The sequence below is a fragment of the Branchiostoma floridae genome, chromosome 3 (genome assembly GCF_000003815.2).
Source record: "Branchiostoma floridae strain S238N-H82 chromosome 3, Bfl_VNyyK, whole genome shotgun sequence".
In the NCBI taxonomy this organism is placed as follows: domain Eukaryota; kingdom Metazoa; phylum Chordata; class Leptocardii; order Amphioxiformes; family Branchiostomatidae; genus Branchiostoma; species Branchiostoma floridae.
In genome coordinates, this window is record NC_049981.1 from 27432475 (window position 1) to 27455603 (window position 23129).

Here is a 23129-nt window from a genome sequence, read left to right on the forward strand (position 1 = left end):
TACAGATACTTGTAAAGTCTAGATAAAATGGTAACATAACTGTATATGCTTATCAACGTTTTATCGGTTTCTCCCCATGCTCACAATCAACGCACACTACAGGCAATGATATTCTTATTTTGGTATTTGTATTACTTATGTATTTCGCCCATATGGTGAAGAATAATCTACTAATAATATCATTCACTATTCTTATAAGCTCCGATAAAATCATCGGGACACAAGAAGACGAACTCCTGACGTCGACTGAAGACTTGCATTGTTAGACAGAAACATTACAGAGTAGACTCAGAATCATCTTTATAACCTTACCATGTATATCATGCCTGGCAAATAGAGACAATCCCACTCATAACGTTGGGTTTCTTTCCTTGGGAAAATATGAATGAAGCTTGTCCTCATTATATTCACACGTAGATGCCAAAGATAAAAAGGAGCACTCAATGCCTTAATGCGATTTCAGAAAATGTTTCCAAACAGGCATTTCGAAATGCACTGAAACAGAACCACTCATTTTCCCACACTCCAATAGTCAGATTAGCACCACAACGACAGAGATTACTGCACACGTTAATAAGTCATTGAATGATATTTCTACGTTCAGCCCATAACGTCTTCCTATCACATCGTAATATACCATATTGGTAGTGTCAATGCCGTTAATTGTATGAATTCATATCACTTTATTTCAGCCACATGATAGAAGAAGCAAACGCGAGCTATTAGTGAAAGTACATGGAAGAAGTTTAAAAGAGAAGTTTTTGCTCATATTTCGCCTTTTAACCAACTAGAGACAAATTTATTTCTTTTTCGATTCGTCAGAAGATTAGGACAATGTCAGATTATTACGTTGTTACGTTTCAGATAGTATGATTGCAATCTTTCTTTGCATCGTCTTGCAAAACTAAAAAGAGGGCATATTTCTTTCGATTCTACAACTTACACCTTTGGTGTAGATTATACCAACTAAATCTTGCCTGGGTACCATCCTATTTCTACCGGGGCTCCCTACATTCGCTTTTTAGGGTAGCGAGTGTAAGGAGCCCCGGTAGAAATAAGATGGTACCCAGGCTAATCTAAGTCACCATCAACTTGATAAATGTTGTGGTCCTAAGTCTATTTGACAGTAATTACTTTTGTCGTTCCGTTATATCTTTTATAGGGACTTGCAACGATCTTCAGTCGCAGATTCACAACGCCATTCCCAGCTTGGTCAGCCCAAACCCACGGCGTTTGGCGCTAGTAGTCCAATCCACACTTGTACCATGACCTTAGCTCCCAACTGACCGTCCACACACGTCCTTCATACGGCCAAACGACAGTGTGAACACCATGTGTGCCTGTGTCCGTACTGGCTCCAACACGGGTGGACGAGCGGCAACAAGAGCAACTTAAACTTCAACAAAACTGCTTCTTCAGTCATTTTTTACCCTTTCAGCTGTGTCTGCAGTAATGCATACATTTAATGTACTACCTTTATTGTCACTTAACCAGATGTTGGTACTTGGAACGACCGACTGTTTAGTCTGTATTGGGATACTGGTCGACTGAACAAATATTTTAACATTTCCCAAGTATTTAGACATAATGCGATTCTTCGTGTATCTTTATTTCAGTCAACAAACAGACATTGACAGTTTACTGATGATACAACCAAAGAGTCACATTTGAATAAAGAATACATGGGAAATGTGTATATATTATGATCGTTCAAGTTCAAGTTGCTCATGTCCGTTTGCGTGTCTTAAGACACCACTATTAGGTGATACAGCGTTGAATGTGGTCTTGTAGGTCTCTTGGGTTGTCAAACAGTCGCTGACATCTAGTGATGAGACAAAAAGGGAACGTTTGTTAAAGCAAATAAGTGACATATGACGTTAGTCTATGTTTGGTTAATAGGCATAGCGCCCTTTTCTTTAATCTTAAGTTTCGTGTTTGTATTATTTAAGCATCATTTAGAAATGTCTCAAGGCATGGAAAAACAAGGGAATACAAACGAAACGAAACGAAAATACTGCAGCTGCAACCATCCTACTATACTAGTACTCCTCTTCGCCCTAGATGAAAGCAGTGCATGACACACATGTATTCCTTTATACATCTATTGTAGTTTCTTATAATTACTAGAATGACTTCTCGTTGTCATGATAAACAGTGACTTGTGGAGAACAAGGGGAAATTAAACTTCACGGAGGATGAAAAAACTGAACTGAACTGACCGAATGCCTTTAAACAGTGGTGCAGTACAATCAATAGTCGTTAACGCGTTTGATATTTACCTGGGACAGTCTCCCACGACGTATTGGTTGCCCAGCCCGTCCGCACAGTCATGCTCCACGTCAGTAGGGAGAGTTCTCGGGATGACCTGAGAGGCGAACCGCCCGTGTTGGTAACCTGTCCCGCGGGGTGTCAGGCGACCACGCTGTAACACATGATCCGTGAACAGTTTCATCAGGTTGGTACATCACTGAATAATGAGACTCTTTTTACACAACCAGTGCTTTATTCTCACCGACGTTTCGGTGACCGTCTGTCACCTTCTTCAGGGCAATTCTGACTGGTTTACATTGTACTGCAGGACAGATGTCGCTGCTCACAGCAGCATAAAGCTGTTTGTATATACATATGTAAATACTTTCGTTTTGTGACCGCATCTGAACTGTGAGCAGCGACATCTGTCCTGCAGTACAATGTAAACCAGTCAGAATTGCCCAGAAGAAGGTGACAGACGGTCACCGAAACGTCGGTGAGAATAAAGCACTGGTTGTGTAAAAAGAGTCTCCTTATTCTGTAACGCATGATGATGATAAAAGTCTTTTCTAATTTCTCATTCATCTGTACCAGGTACTTATCCCATGAAAAAGGATAGCGCGTAAGATATTGTAAAGTCAGTAGCAGTAAATCACAAATCAGTCATTTTATGACAACCGTTATTACAATGATAGTAATATCAAAACATGCATGGGATATTAATTCTCCTCAGAGATTTCTGGGTTTTTTTTTCTTTTTTTTTTTTTGTTAGTTAAGTGATTGTATGGTACCTGTGGATATCGGCTGAGTTCCCTTTGCTGGATCTCGGCAGCGGTAGGACGGTAGTATTGCTGGTAGTGAGGAGGCTGTTCTCGGTACGGTGGTGGAGGCGGGTAGAACTGGACTGGCGGCGGCTGGATGTACTCCTCCTGCCGCGGACCGGCATTGTAAGGTGCGGGGTCTTCAGCACCCTGGGGGGTAAACGTCAGATATTTTACATAGACTTAATTTGATTACTAGTATTAGAAATGACAGTTAAGGACGCAGTTCATTGTACACGTATAATGAATTTCATTTACTGTTTTCATATACAATATATTGAAAGTCTGAAGGTCGTAGTTTTCTAGTAAGCACCAGAACCATTGATAATGTGATATAAGCATATGAATACATGCAATGTTGATGCTAGATCTACACTATCCGCGTATCATTGAAATTTTTTTCTTTGCTGGAGTAATAACTTTACTTCTTTCTCTCACTCACTCACTAACTCACTGTCACTCATGCAATAACTCACTCACTCACTCACTCACTCACTCACTCACCCTCTTAAATACCATAGTGACGACAACTTTTTGGTCTGACTAGTACTAAACACACACCATTGGTCTCCGTCTCAGTTCACGTTGAAGTCGCTCTTTCTGTCGGCGTTCGCGATTGAAGTCTTCCTCGTACACCCGAAGCTGTATGTATAAATAAGACATTAGGCAATTTTGTTGTTGACAGGAATACATTGAAAAGATTATCAATCATCATCATCATCGGTCACATATGCTCTGTAATGTGTCTTCTGACAGTATTTATACCCCGATATGAAGTATATCAGCTGGATGTAATGTTACATTTCCGATTAGATAGTATTGATACGGCGTAGTAAGATTCTAATCTCACCTGTTGAGACAGATAGTCCACCTGTAGCCTCAATGCCACCATCTCGTCCCTCAGAGCCTCCTTCTCCCCCTGGATCCTCTCCCGGTCGCCCCTCTCCGTCTCGAAGTCCTCGCGGTAGGTCGCCACCTGTGCCCGAAGGACCTCGATCTCTGTCCGCGTGTCCAACGAGCCGCTGGGTTGTGTGTTGTGTGAAGGGGGCTGGCTTTGGCGTGGGGCCGACTGTTGGCGCTCTGCTGCTTGGTATGGAGGAGTTCTTATCGCCATACTGGGCGCCTCACCAAGTGCCTGTTGAAAGCAAAGACATGGAGTGATGTCGATAACCTTATTGAGAGGAGGGGGGGGGGCAGAGAGTGAGAGAGACAGAGACAGAGAGAGACAGAGACAGATAGAGAGAGACAGATAGAGAGAGACAGATAGAGACAGGGAGACAGAGACGAGGGACAGAGACAGAGACACAGATAGAGAGGGAGAGAGAGAGAGAGAGAGAGAGAGAGGGAGAGAGAGAGAGAGATGACAGTACCTGTTGCTGTTTGTACGTACCCCATTCAGTCTCCTGATCTCTGCCTCCAGGTTGCCCCGCTGCCGCATCATGTCTGTGATCTGGTTCTCTAGGAGAGTCACCCGGGCGGACAGGGTGTCCCCGCGCTGCTTCTCCTGCTGGTAGTCCTGTACTGCCCTCTCTCGCGCCTCCTGGAATTACAAACGATTACGGTAATACAGTGTAGCTTCTTCAGGTTGGTATATGAATTGATGTTATTATTTTTTTTTTTTTAAAGTAACCAAAATATATTTGCCCTCCGGCAGGTAGGTAGTAGGCCCGGTGCCTTTCTCATGGCCATAAATGATGACTTGACCTACCTCTATAATGCGGTCCCAAACGTGACGGAGGGGCTAGCCGACGGACTACCCAGACGCCGACTGGTAATTATAAACTCCTTTTGATTGGGTGATCGATTAACAAACAACGTGGTTTTATTACTAGTGTAAGCTTGCGTGGTTTCCTGGCATCTCCTAGCATTTACACCCCCTCCCGATTTTTCATTCATACTTTGCAGAACTGTGCAGCATTACCTGTTCAGCATCTATCCTTTTCTTAGCCGACAGAAGCATCTTGTCAATGTCTCTTTGCCTCTTGTCTTCCTGGCCGCGGTACTCTGCGATCTGTCTGTGAGCTTCCTCCAGTTTTTCCTCCAAACTCCCCTTCATGGACCGATACTGCACGTCCCATTGTTTGTTCACATCGATGATCTGAAGTGTAAATAAAGGGTGTAAAATGTGTAATTTTACAGTGATGTAGGTTTATTTCCCACCGTTATACAAGTATCACAATCAATTTCATAATTTACCAAACGATTCTTTTCCGACTTTAGAAGACTTCACTCTTTAATATACATTTTTCGATATTTGCCAATTTTGCGATTTGTACGATTTACTACTCTCCAAGCAGAGGTTGAGTCGCGTAGATATAGTAGTAGTCGGAAAAATTACGTAAGAGGAGCGCCGGTGCAATTTTTCCGACTACTACTATATCTACGCGACTCTGCTTGTAGAGTACAATTTACAGAATGGTCGCCATATGTTTTGAAACGTACGAAATTTGATGCACGCGCGGAAGTTATCCATAAAATACAGTCTGTAGAGGGCCTTAGGTGCAGGAAAATTTGTATATCTTTTGTCGTATCTATTTTGTTACATGATTACTAAGCTTACCTCTTTCTTCTGCCTCTGTAGTTCCTCAACTTTCGTCTGCAAGTTGTCGATTTCCTTGTCAAAAGAATGCTGCTTATCGTCATTCTGTATGAAGGAAAGTGAACATTCAAGAGGCTATGGAAACTCTTCAATTCTGCAAACTCTTTTATTCCCTTATAAGCTTATAACTATTATATGGTAAACGTGAACTAAGAATTGATTAATTGTATCTATCAAACGTCTGTTATATACATGGCTTTAATGTAGTAACTCTGTATCTCCAATGCATACTTTTTTCTGTATCTCCAATACACTCATTTGAATAGATTACTATCGGCCATTTCCCTAACATTGGGTCCTCTATCAAGTCAACATTATAGACTCACTTGTTTGACGACTGGTTGTGTTATTTCGTCTCCCTGGTCCTCCCGAGCCTTTAGCTCGGCCTGCAGGTCATCTACCTGGTTTCTGTTGGAAAAGGGTGGGCGGACCAGTAAGTTACAACAAACTACGCTATGTACGTGTACATATAGTTGATCAGAAAGTTGTAAAAATGCGTATAATATAAGAACTTTTTTCAAACAGTTAATTCGTGACCAAACAATAAGACATGGAAAAAATTTTATGGTTACATGAATAGGACTGAAACAACATGCATTTCTCCAGAGTCAAAAACACCATGCCTGAGACAAGCGCGACACAGTGAGAATGAGATGTAATTGACCAAATATAATCAGGGGTTACGAACATTCCTCACGCTTTATTTGAACATTAACCTTGTCGTCTGTGGTTTTGAGTATATAATGTTTTGACTTACAACAAAGCAACTAAAGATACTACTCCCATTGGAGGCCAGACCTTCTCGAAAAACGCCAAGAACGTACAGAACAACCCAGTATAATTATTGCAAGAGAAAAGCTATTCTGAGATTTCTTAATGTGAACCCTTTTTTGTCTAATAGTTTCCTCGTAACAAAACAATTGGCTGAGCACAATTGAAATAGTATTACGATGTCACAACAATACGCCCAGTATAAGAATTTGTGTGTTTCACACATTCTTCTTCGCGCAGGAAGACCTGGTTACACGGATAGCTTGAACGTGATCTCTTCCATATAATGGTACAATCACATTCGTCCGAGACCGTCGCACGATTTTCATGTAGAAGTTTCCAGCAGGCTGCTGTGACAGAACCGGCGACAAGGATAGGTCTAAAAACAATATCGAAACAAGACAGCTAAATGTTGTCCGACACATGCATGACTATGCCAATTATGCCTTCAGCTTGAGATCGTGCGACCATCGAACGCCGAATTTGACCGGGCCCTACGCCAGAAAAATCTTACTCTGGGCACGCACGGATTGCTGAGAATCAATCGACTAATTGAATTAGGGAAGCGGGAGTTATTGACCTGAGAATATTCTATATCCCTACTCTATATTTCTTTAGCCTTATGATCTTGCTGGGTAACCTTACAACCTATTCGTTTTGAATATGCTGAGTTTTGAAGCAAAGCAAAGTACGTTAACATATTACCGTAATCCCATCGGTGCCTTGCTTGAATTCGACCTTCTTGAAAGCTGCCCAAATCATACTGAGACTACTGACCAACCCAGTATAATTATGGCAATCGAAGAGATATTAATAGCTTTTTTAATATGAACCAGACACGTTTTTACTCTTAAAACGTTTCCTCGTTGCGGAATAATTAGCAGAACACAATGGACGTAAGGTTATATAAGTCATATCCAACAATAGGAGACTGCACTGGTAGACACCGTAACCGCAGGGGGATGACTCAAACCGCAATCAATCGGTTATTCAACTCTGACACTACCAATTAGCCGCTTTTGACGTTCTAGACGATTCGATGTAACAGAAAACGGATCGTTTTTTCCATGCATGGAATTCTAGTAGACAGTTAAACGCTCAGCGTAATGCTTTAGTAGTAAAGGCCGCAAATATGACCAGTGGTCGAGTGGTACGGCTGTCATAGCTCCCAGACGACCTTGGAGCTTAGCAAGGGTAAGGGTCATTGTACTTGAGTGACCGTGTGGGCGTACACATCGCCTGTTTCTTTTTAATCTGTAGATAGGCACGTTTAGAATGTGAGCCAAATTTTCATCCGAGTAATGGTCTTAAGGGGAAGTGTGAAGTTGCTTGTTCTGTAATGCATGTAGTATTAGTGAACGAGTTACTTTTCTCCGCAGAACACACAACAAGCGAAAGGGGGGAGGGTAAAAACAACCAGAACTCATTATCTCTATGAAAAATGGAGATCTAAATTTAGTTTTGAGTGTGTCTGTCTGTTAGTCTGTCCGCCAGCCTGTTTATGTTTCCGGATTATTGTAGTCAGCACAACTCAAGATGGATCAAGTCTGGATGGATCACGATGAGATTTGGTATGTGGGTAGGTGTTGGGAAGACGAAGCTCAAGTTTGCCCCCAGGTTTTCCTGGAGATTCTTTAAAAGTACATCATATCAGCCAATTGTATGATATCGTCAGTTCCTTGATTAAGTAAGAGGGGATCAATATACAGATTTCTGTGTTGTTTTCTGACCCTGCAGACTTACTGTAAGGTACGTATGATGTCGTTCTTCTCCTGTAGTCCGTCTGCAAGTTTCTTCTTCAGATCTTCGTTTTCTGTCGTCAGATCTCTAACCAGAACCTGTGGTAGTGATAAAAACCGATTAGCTAGCAACTCATCATACCATGCCTGCCCTGTGTGTTGTGTCTTTGTTGTATTGCATTGTATGGCCCAAGAGACGTCCCTGAACTTAGTGTGTCATCATTACCTTTAAATAAGAAGGTTATGTTTTCGTATCTTTTTGAACAGCATAACTCGAGAAATCATGGATGGATCTTTATGTTATTTTGTCCAAATTCTTTTAGCGTTTTCAAGTGGAAACTTACGTGAAAATATAAGATAGAGTTTATTCTTCATAAAAAAGGGCGTTTTATGCACAAACACTCTCCTGTCGTGTTTTAGAGTTTTCGTTTACTTGATTTAAATAGGGACAGACCATAAAGGCAATGTGGCACTGCACTAAAATAACAGTGCCACATACAAAGTACAGACAGAAGTTAAAGTAGTATTTTAGCCAGGTACTCATTTTAACACCTGGATGAAATGAGGAAGGTCGTGCCTTTCCCAAAATGCAAGGGAACAACGTCGGGGACAGGGCGAGTATCGAACCCGGGACCTCTAGGTTCCGCACCCACCACTGTGACAGCAGGGTGTTTGTACACCGATAATGAATGTGACATACAGTTTCAATGTAACGTGTGATTTCCACAATACATGTACATACCGATTGAATGTTGTACTTTTTCTCCATTTGCAGAACCCTGGAGCCGAAGCGTGCCATTTCGGCGGCCATCTCAGTGGACTTCCTCGGGCCGCCATCATCGTGCAGTGCGGCCTCCAGTCGCTGGGCGTGATCGGACAGGGGCTCGCCTGACACCGGCATATCGCTCCACTCTGTCAGCAAGGGCTAGGGGAACGAGAAATACGCGTAATTATAAGGCCATCTTAATTTCATTACATGGATGACATCCGTGCGAACATCAATTCTTTGCCGTTTCCAAAAAAAGTTCGACCATACTCTAAATCGTGCAAAGCAGCTGTAAAATATGAGAAAACATGTCATAGATTGTTGCAAATATATCGTAAAATGGATACTTGTGTCATAGAATTCCAAAGTTATTTTCAATCTTGAAGAAGATATGTTGTTATGTTATTTAGTGTCCGTTATTTTGTATATGTATCCTTATTTTTGTCATGTGTATGAGGAGAAGACCGAGATAAGCAACTTTGCTTTTTGTCAAATCCTCGTTAAATAAATGTGAATAAAAAAAAGAAGATATGAAAGAAAAGAATGAAGATTCTATTACTTAGTATATCATTCTCTTTGTATTAGGGCTTTTGTTCAACCTTCCTGACTACTTGATTTTATAATAAAGGCAACGTTTTTTTTGCCAATTTCTTTGGCTCGCATCAGTTTGGTGGTTACAAGAGGGTGTCATCAATAGAATCAAATCAACATGGCCTAAGATATTTGCAATATCTCCATGGTTACTATGTAGGGAAAGTCCATTAATAGTTGTTCATTTGTACAGAAACGCTAGCACAGGCACTAGGTGTTAACCCTGAGGAAATAGTAATATTGTTGAGCTGATTACTGAGCATAGTTTTTACGCCGTTGCAACGCAAACAAAGTCTAATAAACACGTCTATTTAAAGACCTACTGGATAAATATCATATTACATTTTGGTGGGCTACAAGAGCTGGAAAAACAGGGTTATATTTTTACTTCCTCTTCCTTCTTCCTTGATTAGAACAAAGTCTAAAGATAGGCGTTCAGCAAACAGACTTTCTTAGAATGGCAACGTTACGGTTTGTTTATACTCCCTTTCCACTGGGACGACGCACTCTCTCTGAGACCTAGAATTTGAAAAATCGCTCAGATTGTATGCAGAAAAAAAATCTTTTTACGTCCTTTCAGTCCTTTCAGTCACACTTTTTTAACTTAAGATATACAAATGATGAAATCACAGGTTACACTTATCCGTTTTAGGTCGCAGTGAGAGCGAAGCGCCATCGCCATCTAGTGGAAAGGGGACCTTGTAAGTACTGGCAAATCTGTGAAACAGACCTGTTCTTCCTCCGAACTCCTTAGGGACTGTTCAAGGGACATCATTCCGCTCATGGATAGGTCATTTTCGCCATTCCCTTCGGTTTGATTGATACCCTCGTCGAGCGAGACGAGAACGTTTTCGTTCTGGACAGACTCCGTCTTTTCCTGAGGCGGGCTGCCTGATGGAGCGGTTGTCGTCTCTTCGCTAGGGTCGGATGACTCTGTTGTTTGGAGGGAAAGTTTGGTCGATAACTCGGTCACCTGGTCGCGGAGGTTTTCTTTCTCGTGACGTGATTCGTCCAGAAGAACCCCTTTGACAACACGGAACGGTTCGATTGTTTTAGATTTTATTTGCTTTTACCACCAAGGGGCCATAGCAACACACATAAACATACATATAGACATAATGAATGCATGCATCTATACTGGTGAAATTAGGTATAAAAGTACTGAAAAATATATCACAAATTAATCAATCAACTAAATCAACAGATTCAACATAGTTAAAACACCATCAATACAAGGGCAGATCATAAAACGTTGCATATGAATTGATACCAAAACCATAAACCAAATCACCGAAATTGATGAATTTCTGTAAATATTCTTATATAAACCATGACGTCACAGATCTTTTCCCTTACCTAGAGTCTGCAGTCCTTGCAATCTTGATTTGCAGTCTTCGTTTTCCTGCCGAAGTTTTTCGTTTTCTTGACGGAGTTTCTCGACTTCCTGAGCGATGTTGACGCTCTCGCCTTGGACTGTGTCATCAGCAGTCTCTTCTTCGTCGTTGTCCATTTTCGCTACCCCACTTTCGGCACTTAGAGACCGGCGGTCTCACGGCACATAAAGACTGGTCTGTATTAGAAACATACACATATAACCTTAAGTATAACATGAAGGATGTAGGTTGGTTGCATCCACAGAATTGACGTCTGATGAACATTTGAAAGTGCTGTCATCTGGAAGATTTTGGAAAAATGTTATGTTCCACATAAACTTTTAAAGTAGCTATTCAGTGAAAGATCGTAATGTTTTCTGGTGACATTCGCTCCAGTGACACTCCATTTCTTAAGAAAGGTAGCCCCCTGTGCCAGCTGATGTTGGTTAAGTGTCAGTCAGAAAAGCCCGAGCAGTCTTTTCTACTGTAACATCTGCTTGGAGATGAGTCCAGAGATCGTTTTAGCAAGCCTGGCTGGGGTTAGCATTCAATATTCATACTATCTTCTTTAAGTTTTTTACGTCAGCATTCGCGGACAGAAACTTTCCATTGTTTTATACACATGTTATATGCAGCGTCCTAAAGTAAGAAACTACCCAACCGTACCAATGAGTGACACAAACATATAAAATGTATGCCTTCTATAATTGAACCTACTTACTTTCAAGGTCATGTTTATTACGTACACGTACTGTGCATGTAGTAGAATGTATGAAAGCCAAACTTACCATTACTTGCCCCTATACGACAAAAATTACTTAGATTCCAACCTTATCAAAAATTGTCACAAATACACAAATAGGAATGTGTACACACGTTCCAGTTTTCCCACACATGGTCACACAATGCACACGGAAACTTCCTGGTAGTGCTGTTCTTGTGCCCGGTGTATTTCTGTTCTATGAAAATGCTTCAAGAAATGTTATCATCGGTGACTTTGGAACACAACACGACGGGTAGCCAGTACCATTTTATGAATATGTTGCCCCCTGGGCCGATGAAACTTTTGCGCAGTAGAAGTAGAGCAAATATTATTAAAGCATGTTCGGTGGTCCCTTGCTTTCAGTCTACCCACCGTTTTTGAAAGAGGACGCAGAAAAAATAAAACTTAGACATTTTCTAATATGCTAACATGTTTTCCCGAGCCGAAAAGAATATGGTTTCTTTAAGTCTATCTAAAAAGAACAACAAAACAAGAGAGATCACTTACGGTGAAAACTTGAAAACTGAACCCCGTGAGTAGATTTGAAAACTAAAGTTAATCTGAGCGAGAAAATTTCCACAATCGAGCTGTAACAGCGATCCATATGTACACTGAACCACTCTATAGCAGCTTATAAACTAGCTGTATTAGCAATAAAACGGGGTTCCAGGCGACTGACGAGCACAGAAAATGAAGGGGAAATCACATCGTGGACACTTACGCAGAAAACACCACGGATTAAAGTTCCGACATTGTTCGGGTTGAGTGACCAGAAGCTATGAGGAAATGCCCTTGAGTCAACCCGGAAGTGTGTGTTCGCAAATCTCAGGAGTAAAACGAGCTTGCTTGCACGTAGACATTTATTGTAAACAGAAATACATTTCAAAAAACTGAATTCTAAAATTAACTTTATAAGATATCAATGTTTATAATGTTGACAGGGTCTTGATATACAGCAATACTTGTACTTTAACTTTAAATATTTTAAATGGAATTTGGAACACGCGTCTTGATATGGGAGGGGTGACGGGTGGCAGTTACAAATAAACGTAGTGTAAGCTTGTTGACCTAATTCGGGGATTTCCGAGAAAGATACACTAGAGAGAATTTCGCATGAAATGTTGGGGATATGCAAAATAGCTCTGACACAAATTGCCGATCGCGACCTTCTGTCCCGACGATTCCCGATGGGAAACGAAGGCACCCGAAGAGCCGAACTCTGTCCGGATTATCTCTGTTGATCAATACAGATGTATAATACAGCCTGTACTGAAATTTTCACAGTGGATTCTTTTGTTCTCACGGTTTTCGCGGTGAATCACATGGCACAGTATTTTCCATGTATTACTACTGTGATCCAGACTTGTTTCAATCACGAACTTATCGCGAAAACATTTTTGACATTTCGACTGCGAAATGAAGTCAATAATTCTACCTATCGTCATATCGATATCGTTGTTGGGAATATTCGTCGCCCAATTCCTACTGACCAGATCATGTTCAAGGCAAATGAAGTTCCAGTGGGTTCGCGCACATGAATGGCGAGTTATGAAGTTTAACAGTATTTATATATCTAAGAACTCCAGAGGCGCACAGATAGTCTGCAGAGATTGGACTGCTAAAGATGAGAAGAGGATGAGAAGAAAGATAAGATGTCTATCAACCTCAAATAACTCAACCTAAGCTAATGACAAACCAGAACCTAAGCTTTATTTTACATCGACGATAAAGCAAAAACATAAGACTATCTTTCAGCACCATGTCTTGTTTCGAGTCCCACAATACATTGTTATCCCAAAACAATAATTATTCACTACTTAAAGGGGCATTCCACTCCAGAAGGGAGTCTTGTTTTCCAATAAATAATGTGTCAATGAATACATAATCAGCCGAAATTTGTGGAAGTCACCTTGGGATGAATTACGTGATGTGTGTTTTATAAAACAGTAATGACACTCACTAAACCCATGCAGACCCTACCCATGCATTCCCTATACGCATAGACACTTTGTTTATCGTACATATTTTCGGAATAAATGAGGTACGCTGAGCACACCGAGAAGGCAACTTGCTCTTAAGATAGCAAAGAATACAAGAACAAGACGAAATTTCTTAGCGAACCTGAAATTAGTTTGGTAACCTTACCTAAAAGTTCTGCATTGTATTCAGCCATAGTATTAATTCAATTAGAGGGTACTTGGGGAGTTTAGTAGAAGACTGAATGCTTTTGAGCCATGCGGAGCAACTGGGTACTTTATCGTATAATGTAAAGTCGTATGCTGTTATCACTTCCTAAAATGAATATCTATCGAAAAATAACACTCTCGTGTGGAGTGGAATGCCCCTTTAAAACCAATACATATCAATACTCACACCAGCAAGCAGGATGAATTACGAGTGATGATATCTAAGACGTTATTTCACAGTAAAGAAAAAAAGCAAGAGGCTAAATGTTTTGATATGATAGGACAGGACAGGAAATTTGAGTTGACGTAAGTCAGGCAAGGTAGTACGTGGACAAAAGAGCAAACACATCGACAGCGTCAACACCGGGAGAACACAGGAAAAACATCACATGACGTCATGCGCAGGTGATATTGTATGTTTGTTTACAGCACATTACCGGTAAACCGCCACCAACTGGTAAACCAAAACACCGGTTTTCTGCTGACAAGCTTGATCGGCTCACACCGTGATGCACCCCTACTCTCAGCGATACCTACAGTGGGTTTGATGACGTGCTTGAGGTGTGGCTCGCATTAAAAGAATTACCAATCTACGCAATGGTATAGAGCTAAGCATGGTACAAGTGGCACTTGGTAACAAAGGGGTGAACGGGACGAACTGAGCGAAGAAAACAAGTGACGTGAGACGATGACGTCAAACGAAGGTCCTTCTGGGTACTGATGATATCAAAATAACCCATGGCGATGCTGCATCTTGAATAGGAGAGTTTCGGTATGGGCTTCTGCATTCAAGTCTGCGTGTTCTATTGTCTGCCATTGATTCTTAATCTCCAGGACAGTATCAAAAGCTCCAAAGCAGCCAGTATTAAGCTGGCCACCGGTAGTAAGTTTAATACTGGCTGCTTTGAGGAAGAAATGCGGTAACCTTTATGTTCATGGCGCAGCCGCGGTTTTATAAAAAACATCCACACCCATATGAATACATGTACGGAGATCTATTGAATGAATTGCTAACATGATTTTAATTTGAGATATGATGCCAGACCATATAGTTGCCTGATGTCAAAAATCGTACATTTATAGTTCGGAGGTGAAACCATTTAATATCGGCATGCTCCTCCTGTTCAACTACATACGCCGACATCTAACCAGTATATCAAATTTGCTGAAACCCGATTGCGGTATGAGTAGCGACACAGTGCACAGCGAGAGCTTCCATATGTCGGTACCCAGCTCTGTTGAGTTTATTTGGGTTTAAAGTTCAGCACTGACTTGCCTTCAAGTGACAGATCGTTCGTGACTCGAGCTCGAGGCTAAGCTGACTGATTATTTTCTTAAGAAGACAGGCATTCGTACCCCATAAGACTGCCTCCGTGTTCGGACTGAATTTAAAAAGTGTTGGGACCTACAGTTTTAATTGTATATCATAGCAAACAACATCGATATATTGATAGGAAAGCATTACTTGAATCTCAAGGTGTGAATAAAGGCAGAAGCAAGGGCTTTAACCGAAACATTGAATTCACGGTCCCTATGCCACCTACCATGACAGGGGGCGTGAAGACCGGAAACGGAAATGCTAGAGTACAAGGAGGCAATTGTGACCCATGGCATTTCAAATAAACAAACAATTCATAGCTAAAACACATTAAATCCTTTCTTGCACTACAATACTTACCGATTTGGAAGCAGCTACAGGGTTGCATGTGGTACGTTCGGCGCGAGACAGACTGTGAATTGTGGATTGAGCGTACCCTCACCGAAACCAACCTGGTTTCACTTTCAAAAACACCAGTGAGTCTGCGCATACATTTCATATTACCACGTTACTAAGTAACATGAAACACGGAGGGCTTTCATAATTGTAACAGAGTTAAACAAGAAAATGAAAGAAGTTGTGTCATCTTACTATTATGTACATTATATAAGAGGTGACCAAAAATCGAAATTTCGCTGTAGGCTTCTGAAGACACCTGAGTGGCTCCATTGACAACCATCTTTCCAGTAGGTAGGTGTCGCTGTTGGATTAAAGTTCATGTTCAACACATTGTATTTGAGTCTAATACATCATTTGTCAAAATGCTTTAGTACATAAGCTCTAAAACAATGACACTTACAAAATGTTTGTAGCTTGACGTTTCTTTACATGAAGTGCTGTTACGCTGTATTGACAAAATGTCGATACAAGGTACAAAGATGAAACTTATCCCGGCAACATTGTAATCGTTTTTGACGTTTATCTGATATCATGAAATGATTTAAGCACGCATTAAAACCGAACCAAGTAGTCTACTAGTTGTACTCAACACATGTTGTGTAACTAGTAAGGGGCGGTTCGCATACCAAGTCCATTCATGTTTCACAATACTTAGCCTGCGGTGGTTTAGGTCTTGTTCGTCCCCTCCCCCTTTCACTTTCTTTGGCCAAAAGGTGTATGAGACTTCGTACTTATTGCCTTATCTTTGCGTTGCCCCCTTGCTTTCCTGTGGCAAACCTATTGTCGGCATTTGTCGCCTTCGCCGGGTTGTAAACCGGCTGAAGTCCGTATGTATGCGAACTCAGGACTTGAGTTACAGAAAAGATTCAGAAGATTTCAAGTTGGCATGCCCTTCGTGGGAGTTAGGCACAGATAGATATATAAATGAAGTTTTACTGGATCACCGGCATCACGTGTTGCTAGGCACAACAAAAACCCATACAATGTCAGGATCCGTAGCCAACGTATACATACGTAATGGTGCTAACGACGTTTTCTTTGATTGCGCCTGTCTAAATTTTAGCAATTAATTTGCAGCAATGGACCATGTTTCTCGTTCATGGTAAACACAACTATTGTAACCAAAACGAAGTCCAATCATCCGTAGCTAACAACGAAACGTAATGGACCATCCAAGGCCGCGTCCAATATTGCGTTCTTCCAAATGTTTATAGAAAAGAATACACCTTAAAACCTTTTCATTTTTACGTTACACAACATCTTATGCTTACTATAAATCAGACATAAAACACTTAGTTTAAACTTAATTGGGTTGCGCCAACCTCTCTGAAGCTCACTGATATATGACGCCACTCGGTATGATCAATAGATCAATCTTTACAGGCCTAGACATGCTTCTCTATAAAACGTTGTTAATAAACAAAAAGTGATAACGTTATATTCGGTTCATTGTGAAATAAACTCTGAGTACACATTTTCATGTTGGTTTGAAGAGGAGTAAACAAAACAGGTGGTTTGCCAAGCTAGTAGTTAAAACTGCAAATAAAACATGAAAAAACATTGAGAAACGACATTGCAAAAGATGACTTCAGGGGAATCCCACTACTCATTAACTACACACAACCTTTGTATGGTGAGGAACATACTTTAGTATTTCTGCTGCGTCATGAAAGCGACACGGGACCAACCAAGTCAAGGGGCCAATAAAAAGAGCACATCTTAAACACATAGCTTCCTGGATTCACAGAGACATACGTGTACGTTCCTGTTTAAGTGGATGTGGTGGTTGTGTGTCGTTTGAAACCAACAGGAAGTCCTGACACGAAAGACTCACCTTATATGAACGCCATCTTGGTGGACTGGTGCATAGTGCAAGGGGCGGGAAGGGGAATCCCCTGACGCACTGGTTTTCCCAAAGGACAAAGGACAATAAGCACTGAGCCCGCCAAAGGCGCTGATTGGACAACGTTGTCAATGCGAACATTGTAAACAGATTTGTATAGCCCTTGTTTGCTTCATTAGTATCACTTCTTTGTTTTCAATGGAGAGATCGGCGGTGCAGTATATGTTTCGCCATGCCTGGATGCCTTCTAAATATGCAACGACTTATGAACTATCAGAAAGGTACTACCGCTATGTCATGGTTTTTGAACCTGTAAAGTTGTTTTAAATTTGTTTCACACGGTAAAGAACCGTCATACAATTAATTTTTTAACTTCAAAATATATAACGTAATACTATGTGATTAAGGGCATTAGCCGATATCTATTATGGAAATAAGGTTCTCGTTTGCATAACTAAGACAAAATGCCCAATCCTTAAGAGTTAAATGACATGCAAATTAGAATTACATGTGTAAGTTAGTTAATCGTGAATTTCAGCATACGTGATTATCCAAATGTGGAGGACTTTTGCATAAGATTAAAAAATCTCCAAATATTTCAAGGAGGTATGAGGTATCCGAACTCAGGTTTTGAAACGGTACTGTCCAAAAATACACCTATAGTAGTTCCCGTTTTTGACAAAGATCTAATTTCATATATATGCATAAGAGTGAGCAAAAATGAATATTGCGGAATTATCATAACACAAGATATTTTGTTCCTTTCTATAGCTATTTGGTAAGACCGTAGTTTCACCGTAGGAGTGCGCGGTATGACTCTTTCGTTATGTATTTCTAAAGAAGGGATGAAAGTTAAAGGAAAGAAATAAATTCGATTATATTCCATAATTGATTCCAATACTAGAAACAGGGACAAGTTCTGTATACTATCATGTACTTACCAATTGAATCATGTCTCAAATTCCCGTCCTGACGCTGTGTTCGAAACTACGTCTAGTAGTAAAGGTTTAGATCGTGATAGAATTTTATAACGCGGTCTTGCTGGCTTCTGCGAATTGAGGATGTCATCAAAAAGGGTGTGTCCAAATAGAATTTCTGGCAACACTCTTCAATCATGTACATGTACGTACCAACATTAAGTTGACACCCACCCCTTTAATAGTATCAGCTTAGTGTACGAGTTCGCTTTTCGTCACATAGCAAAAGGTAAAGCGGGTGACCTCAGACTGAGGACGAAGGATGGAATTTTTTCGTTTCTAGTGCAATTGCAATGCGGCTTCGCTGCGCCTCACGTATTTTAGCCAAGCACGTCGGGTCCCTAATGCACTTCTCGATAAGTGTTGGGTCCTATTACATACAGAGGTTTGAAGCCCTGTATGTCTTCTACAAGAACATTACAGAAGGACAACTAGTTGAAAGAAAGCGAGAGCTTTTTATAACGAAGCTGTTTTGGGTGGGAAATATCGTTATCCGATACATAGGAAAAAAGAACCTACCGATGGGAACCGATCGTTCGACAGAAAGGAGGATATAGTGTTGCGCAACTCCCTATAATGAGTTTCACCAACGTTTGGAATTCCCAATAGTCATTCGGGTTTAAAGTGACTCATCATTGATGGTATTTAAAAAGGTACCGGTTACAGTAACACCCAACCTTACGGTAGAAGGGGGGGGGGGGTTATTTCAATGCCAGGACAAATCTCCTGATTTTGTGGCAAGAATACCTTCCGATCCGACTACCAGACTACGTGCAGGTTCAAGTTTCGTTCATAAAGCAGTGTTCGTGTCACACATGAGAAAAGTATACATTAAACGACCACGTTAAATCTAGTGCCCCCCATAAATGGACTGGCCCAAGTCGATGGTCTCACATATTGCTCATCTACATTTTCATACGGTGATGAAATCATCTGCAAAACACTACCATGGAGTTGAATATTCATTCCGTATTCACCTATTGTTTTCGTCTTTACAGATTACTGGGTGCTGAATCATTAAAAACAAATAGGTGCGACTCCGTGACCTTTGTCCCGGACTTTGGACACTTCCCGCCATTTACTATACTACGTCGCTGACCCGTCAACAAGATAATAACAAACAACGTAGAAAGAGAGGTAACAAATGATGACGAAATTCATACATTTTAGGGCTTCACATAATAAACTTTCACAAAGTCAAGCAGTGAAGCGTTATGTAACATCGACGTTTGACGTTTGCCAAGCAGTGGGCCCAATCCTCTGTAAAGACCATTTTTTTTAACCTCCTTGGTAAAGACCTATCTCCTTCTTTATATCAGCTGTAGTCAGGGGATTTTTCTTTTTCACATTACGTTAGCTTCGTTTTCATTGACACTCGTGTATTCTAGAAATCCACTTCTACATTTTTCCTCAAAGTTGTCATGGTGCACTCTTTCAGTTGACATGCGAACCGCAGTGCATGAGCATGCAGGCAACTTTATTCCGAGTAAGGCAAGAAATTCATTGGGTTCACAATTCCAATGTGACACCACGTGATGGCCACCTTGTTTCCAACATTGGAGCAGAAAAAGGCATTTCATAATGCTCTTATACTCGAAACTAGCTACTTGTGATGACGGTATCAAACCTTAAAGAAGACATGAAAGCTGTACCTTGTTTATAGATTAAAAGAATATCCATGCCGGCTCTTTGTGACATTTTCCCCACTACCAACACCTACTAAAGCTACATGGGGATATCTTGTTTCTAGCTTCTTACATAACAACGTCAGTAATGCCCTTATAACGTACTGACAATCAAACCTGGTCGGGACTTTCCCCACGAAACACCTTGGCATTGACTGTCCCCTCTAAGATTTCACTTTTTCTCTAAGTTTATTCGCTCACAATACAGTGTGTTTCATCTTCCTTGATACAGAAACCTCGGAAATCAAAGGGAATATTTCCTTCGCGTGATTTTAGTAACGTTGGAACGGAAACCTGATGGAGACCCCCTCAACACCCCCACCCTAGGTTGAACTTGAAATCTACTAAAACATACCTTTGATGCAATCTTGCTGTAAGGACCAAAACTACGTACAGACACGAATAAGTAGCTACATTCATAAAGATGTCGTGTTTCGTTGTGCTTCGTTTCTTTCTTTCTATTATGCTATTACATTGCGTTCTACAAATTTCCTGAGTAATAACAGTTTCTTTTCAACGTCGATGATTAACAATACATGGAATGACCACTACAGCCTTGCGCTTCCGGTTTTGGGCATGGATTTCCAAATAAAGTTATTAGATTGTACATATGTGTTTTGTGAGGAAACTAGTAGGAAAGCCTATTATAGTTTTGACTTGACACAACAAGTTCAAATACAAACCACGTCACTTTCTCTTGCGTGGGAAAAGGTAAATTGTTGAAGTGAAATTGAGACTCTCCTAAGGAACGTGTTTACATTTCATAAAAAGACAAAAGAAGAAGAATAAGTTGAAGCCGTAAGTAACAAACCAGGGAATTTCCAAAATACCTAAGTCATGATGCTTGAATCACATCTATGAGAAGGGATATCATAAGGGGAATTCTTGAGGATATGCTTTTATATACCACTGCCCATTGACTCAAAAACATTTAACATTGGTGTGGATCCGTAGCTATGGCCAAGGTAAGAAAACATATCTCCTTTATCTGTTTTTGAATCACATTTGCTTGAAATTTCACCCTGTCAGACGGAAAGAACTTGTGAAATGTCATGCCAGTGTACCTCCTGAAATACTTGTTAAATCATTTGAAAAAATCTCGTGTGTATTCTTTGGCTTTTTATACCTTTGCCAAGACGTTAGCGTCTGTATATATGACATATTGTGCTATGTGGATGAACAGCATAAGTCAAGAAACTATAGATGGATTGACATACAATTTGGCATGTGTTTATGCCTTGTCCTATTGAAAAACGTGATTAGATTTTGGGACCCCTAGTGGCCTATATAGTTGCTGCAGCAATACTTTCGTTTTTTATGTCTCATTCAACCGTAACGAACACCAAGTAAGATCATGTACCTGTTGCACGACTTTGGATTGTATGACCACAGGTCAAAGAGTGGCTCTTAAACTAGTTAAAGCCTGCGAAAGTCCCATCCTCATCTGTCGGAAAGTCCCAAGTATAAAGTAGTACATCTTAGACTCCTGTTCAGACGTGCCAGAGGTGGCCTTTCCCCCTTACCCTTAGAAGTGCACAGAGACAGACTAGCTGACGTACTCCTGGAGTTCAGACGTGCTTCTTGAAGCTGTCTGTAATGATCGGCTATCGATAGTGTGCACCAAGACAACGATCTGCTGTCAATATTTTCCAGCTGTATTTTCTATAATCGATCGACTACAACTATGGACCTCATGCAGGTAATACCTTTTTGTTTGACGAGTTAGAAATAAGGAGGAGGCTCTTTTCAACTGTTTCAAAATGGCCAAAATCGGACCAGTACACGATCGAATCTGACACTACCACCCCTTCCTCCCATGGACTGCTACCAGCTGGCTTTAACTGCCGTTTACTGACAAGGGCAGGCAAACGGCCGTCAGTGGTCTTTTCCTGGTTTCAATTCTGCAGACACTGGATGATTTGTAATGATCAGTGGAAAATCTAATAGATATTTGGGCGACTTACATTGCGGAACTTGCAGAACGCCGCACCATGACCGGTGCATGGTGGGGCTTTCCATGATGACCAGTGGGAACCCCCGGCTATTCCATATTCCAGTTAGGGGGGCCAGCATTTCAATATTCAAATATAAGTCACGGCTGTGCGAAACTTCTTTTAAAGACCATTTTTTGTCCACAGGTTATATTGCTGCTAGTTGCATCTGTGACTGTGTTGTCTGGTATCATCGAAGGTAAGACAAGGTGCAGATCCACAATGAAGAGAAGTGACCCGGGTCCGGGCGGCTATAGAGTCTTCAACCGGAAACAGCTGGCTATCATCACACCCCTGCTCAACCTACGAGAGCCGAAGCGAAACCTTAACAAGAGTCTGAACAAAAGGTGATCTTTTTATGTAGTCCATCCTTTCATCCAGCCGCCCATCCATCATCCCATCTATCTATCTATCTATCTGCGCACGGTGTACATTCTCAAAAACATTTCACCAGCATTTATACTTCCTTGTCTACTATCGTTACTAAAACAACTTTATTGTATGATCTTGTATCATGGATGATACGTAACTATCATACTTTTGTTTTGGGATCAGGACTGACGCCCCCTTCCGGATGGTCACTGACTGCAACCGTGACAGGATCCCAAGAGACATCCTCGTCGCTCGTTGTCGAGAAGAAGCGTGTGACGATGATGCCAGCTGGGTAAAGGGCAACACTTACGCATCAAAGCTGGTGGTTTGGAAAGTTCGGGTCAACGGCAAGCTGCAGTACCACGCCCAGCGGGAGAAGGTCCCAGTAGCGTGCACGTGCATGAGACCACTCGTCGCGGGTCCGGGGTAAACTGATATTGATAATCTCCCCTTTTTATTCTCCAAGCAAAGGTTTCGGTGTAGCAGTGGCCGGGAAGGGGAGGCAGCCGAATAAAGTCACGACCACTACTATCCCCCTCGACCATAACCTCTGCTCGGGGAATCCCCACCCCTTTGTTTTGTTTTGTGGGATTTATGTGACCCTTGGTCTTATCATTGGAATATGTTGCACGATGCACGATGGAAAAGTATGATTTAATCGACAACAGAACAAACAAAATTTTCT

At 41.2% G+C, this 23129-nt stretch overlaps 2 protein-coding genes across 11 annotated transcripts; one reads left to right on the top strand and one right to left on the bottom strand.

The window, feature by feature from the left end:
- Positions 1–237: 237 nt before the first annotated feature.
- Positions 238–18983, bottom strand: LOC118411541 (TNFAIP3-interacting protein 1-like). 9 transcript variants are annotated; one of them, XM_035813874.1, is made up of 14 exons: positions 18916–18983; positions 10894–11107; positions 10268–10560; positions 8923–9105; positions 8185–8279; positions 5997–6078; positions 5632–5715; positions 4993–5169; positions 4462–4611; positions 3922–4206; positions 3633–3713; positions 3042–3221; positions 2280–2422; positions 238–1822 (listed from the first exon to the last, which is right to left on the bottom strand). In XM_035813874.1, exons 2-14 carry the CDS (start codon positions 11045–11047, stop codon positions 1759–1761), a joined length of 1971 nt encoding a protein of 656 aa, XP_035669767.1. In that variant the 5' UTR covers positions 11048–11107; positions 18916–18983; the 3' UTR covers positions 238–1758. The 9 variants fall into 9 exon arrangements, with proteins under 9 accessions (XP_035669767.1, XP_035669764.1, XP_035669768.1 ...); XM_035813871.1 differs by lacking the exon at positions 18916–18983 and adding an exon at positions 15538–15665; XM_035813875.1 differs by lacking the exon at positions 18916–18983 and adding an exon at positions 14297–14319.
- Positions 17581–23010, top strand: LOC118411547. 2 transcript variants are annotated; one of them, XM_035813898.1, is made up of 3 exons: positions 17581–17700; positions 22220–22419; positions 22628–23010. In XM_035813898.1, the coding sequence occupies exons 2-3, from the start codon at positions 22295–22297 to the stop codon at positions 22872–22874; spliced, it is 372 nt and encodes a 123-aa protein (XP_035669791.1). In that variant the 5' UTR covers positions 17581–17700; positions 22220–22294; the 3' UTR covers positions 22875–23010. The 2 variants fall into 2 exon arrangements, with proteins under 2 accessions (XP_035669791.1, XP_035669790.1); XM_035813897.1 differs by lacking the exon at positions 17581–17700 and adding an exon at positions 21649–21780.
- The last annotated feature ends 119 nt before the right edge of the window (positions 23011–23129 follow it).

What these genes read in the sequence shown, in the direction of transcription:
- LOC118411541 (XM_035813874.1), bottom strand. Translation starts at nt 11,047, where the DNA reads ATGGACAACGACGAAGAAGAGACTGCTGATGACACAGTCCAAGGCGAG. An exon ending in GGAGTTCGGAGGAAGAACAG is followed by an intron (nt 9,106 to 10,267) that starts GTCTGTTTCACA and finishes TCGTTCCCCTAG; the next exon opens with CCCTTGCTGACAGAGTGGAG. An exon ending in GACATCATACGTACCTTACA is followed by an intron (nt 6,079 to 8,184) that starts GTAAGTCTGCAG and finishes CTTTTCCAACAG; the next exon opens with AAACCAGGTAGATGACCTGC.
- LOC118411547 (XM_035813897.1), top strand. An exon ending in AACAAGAGTCTGAACAAAAG is followed by an intron (nt 22,420 to 22,627) that starts GTGATCTTTTTA and finishes TTTTGGGATCAG; the next exon opens with GACTGACGCCCCCTTCCGGA.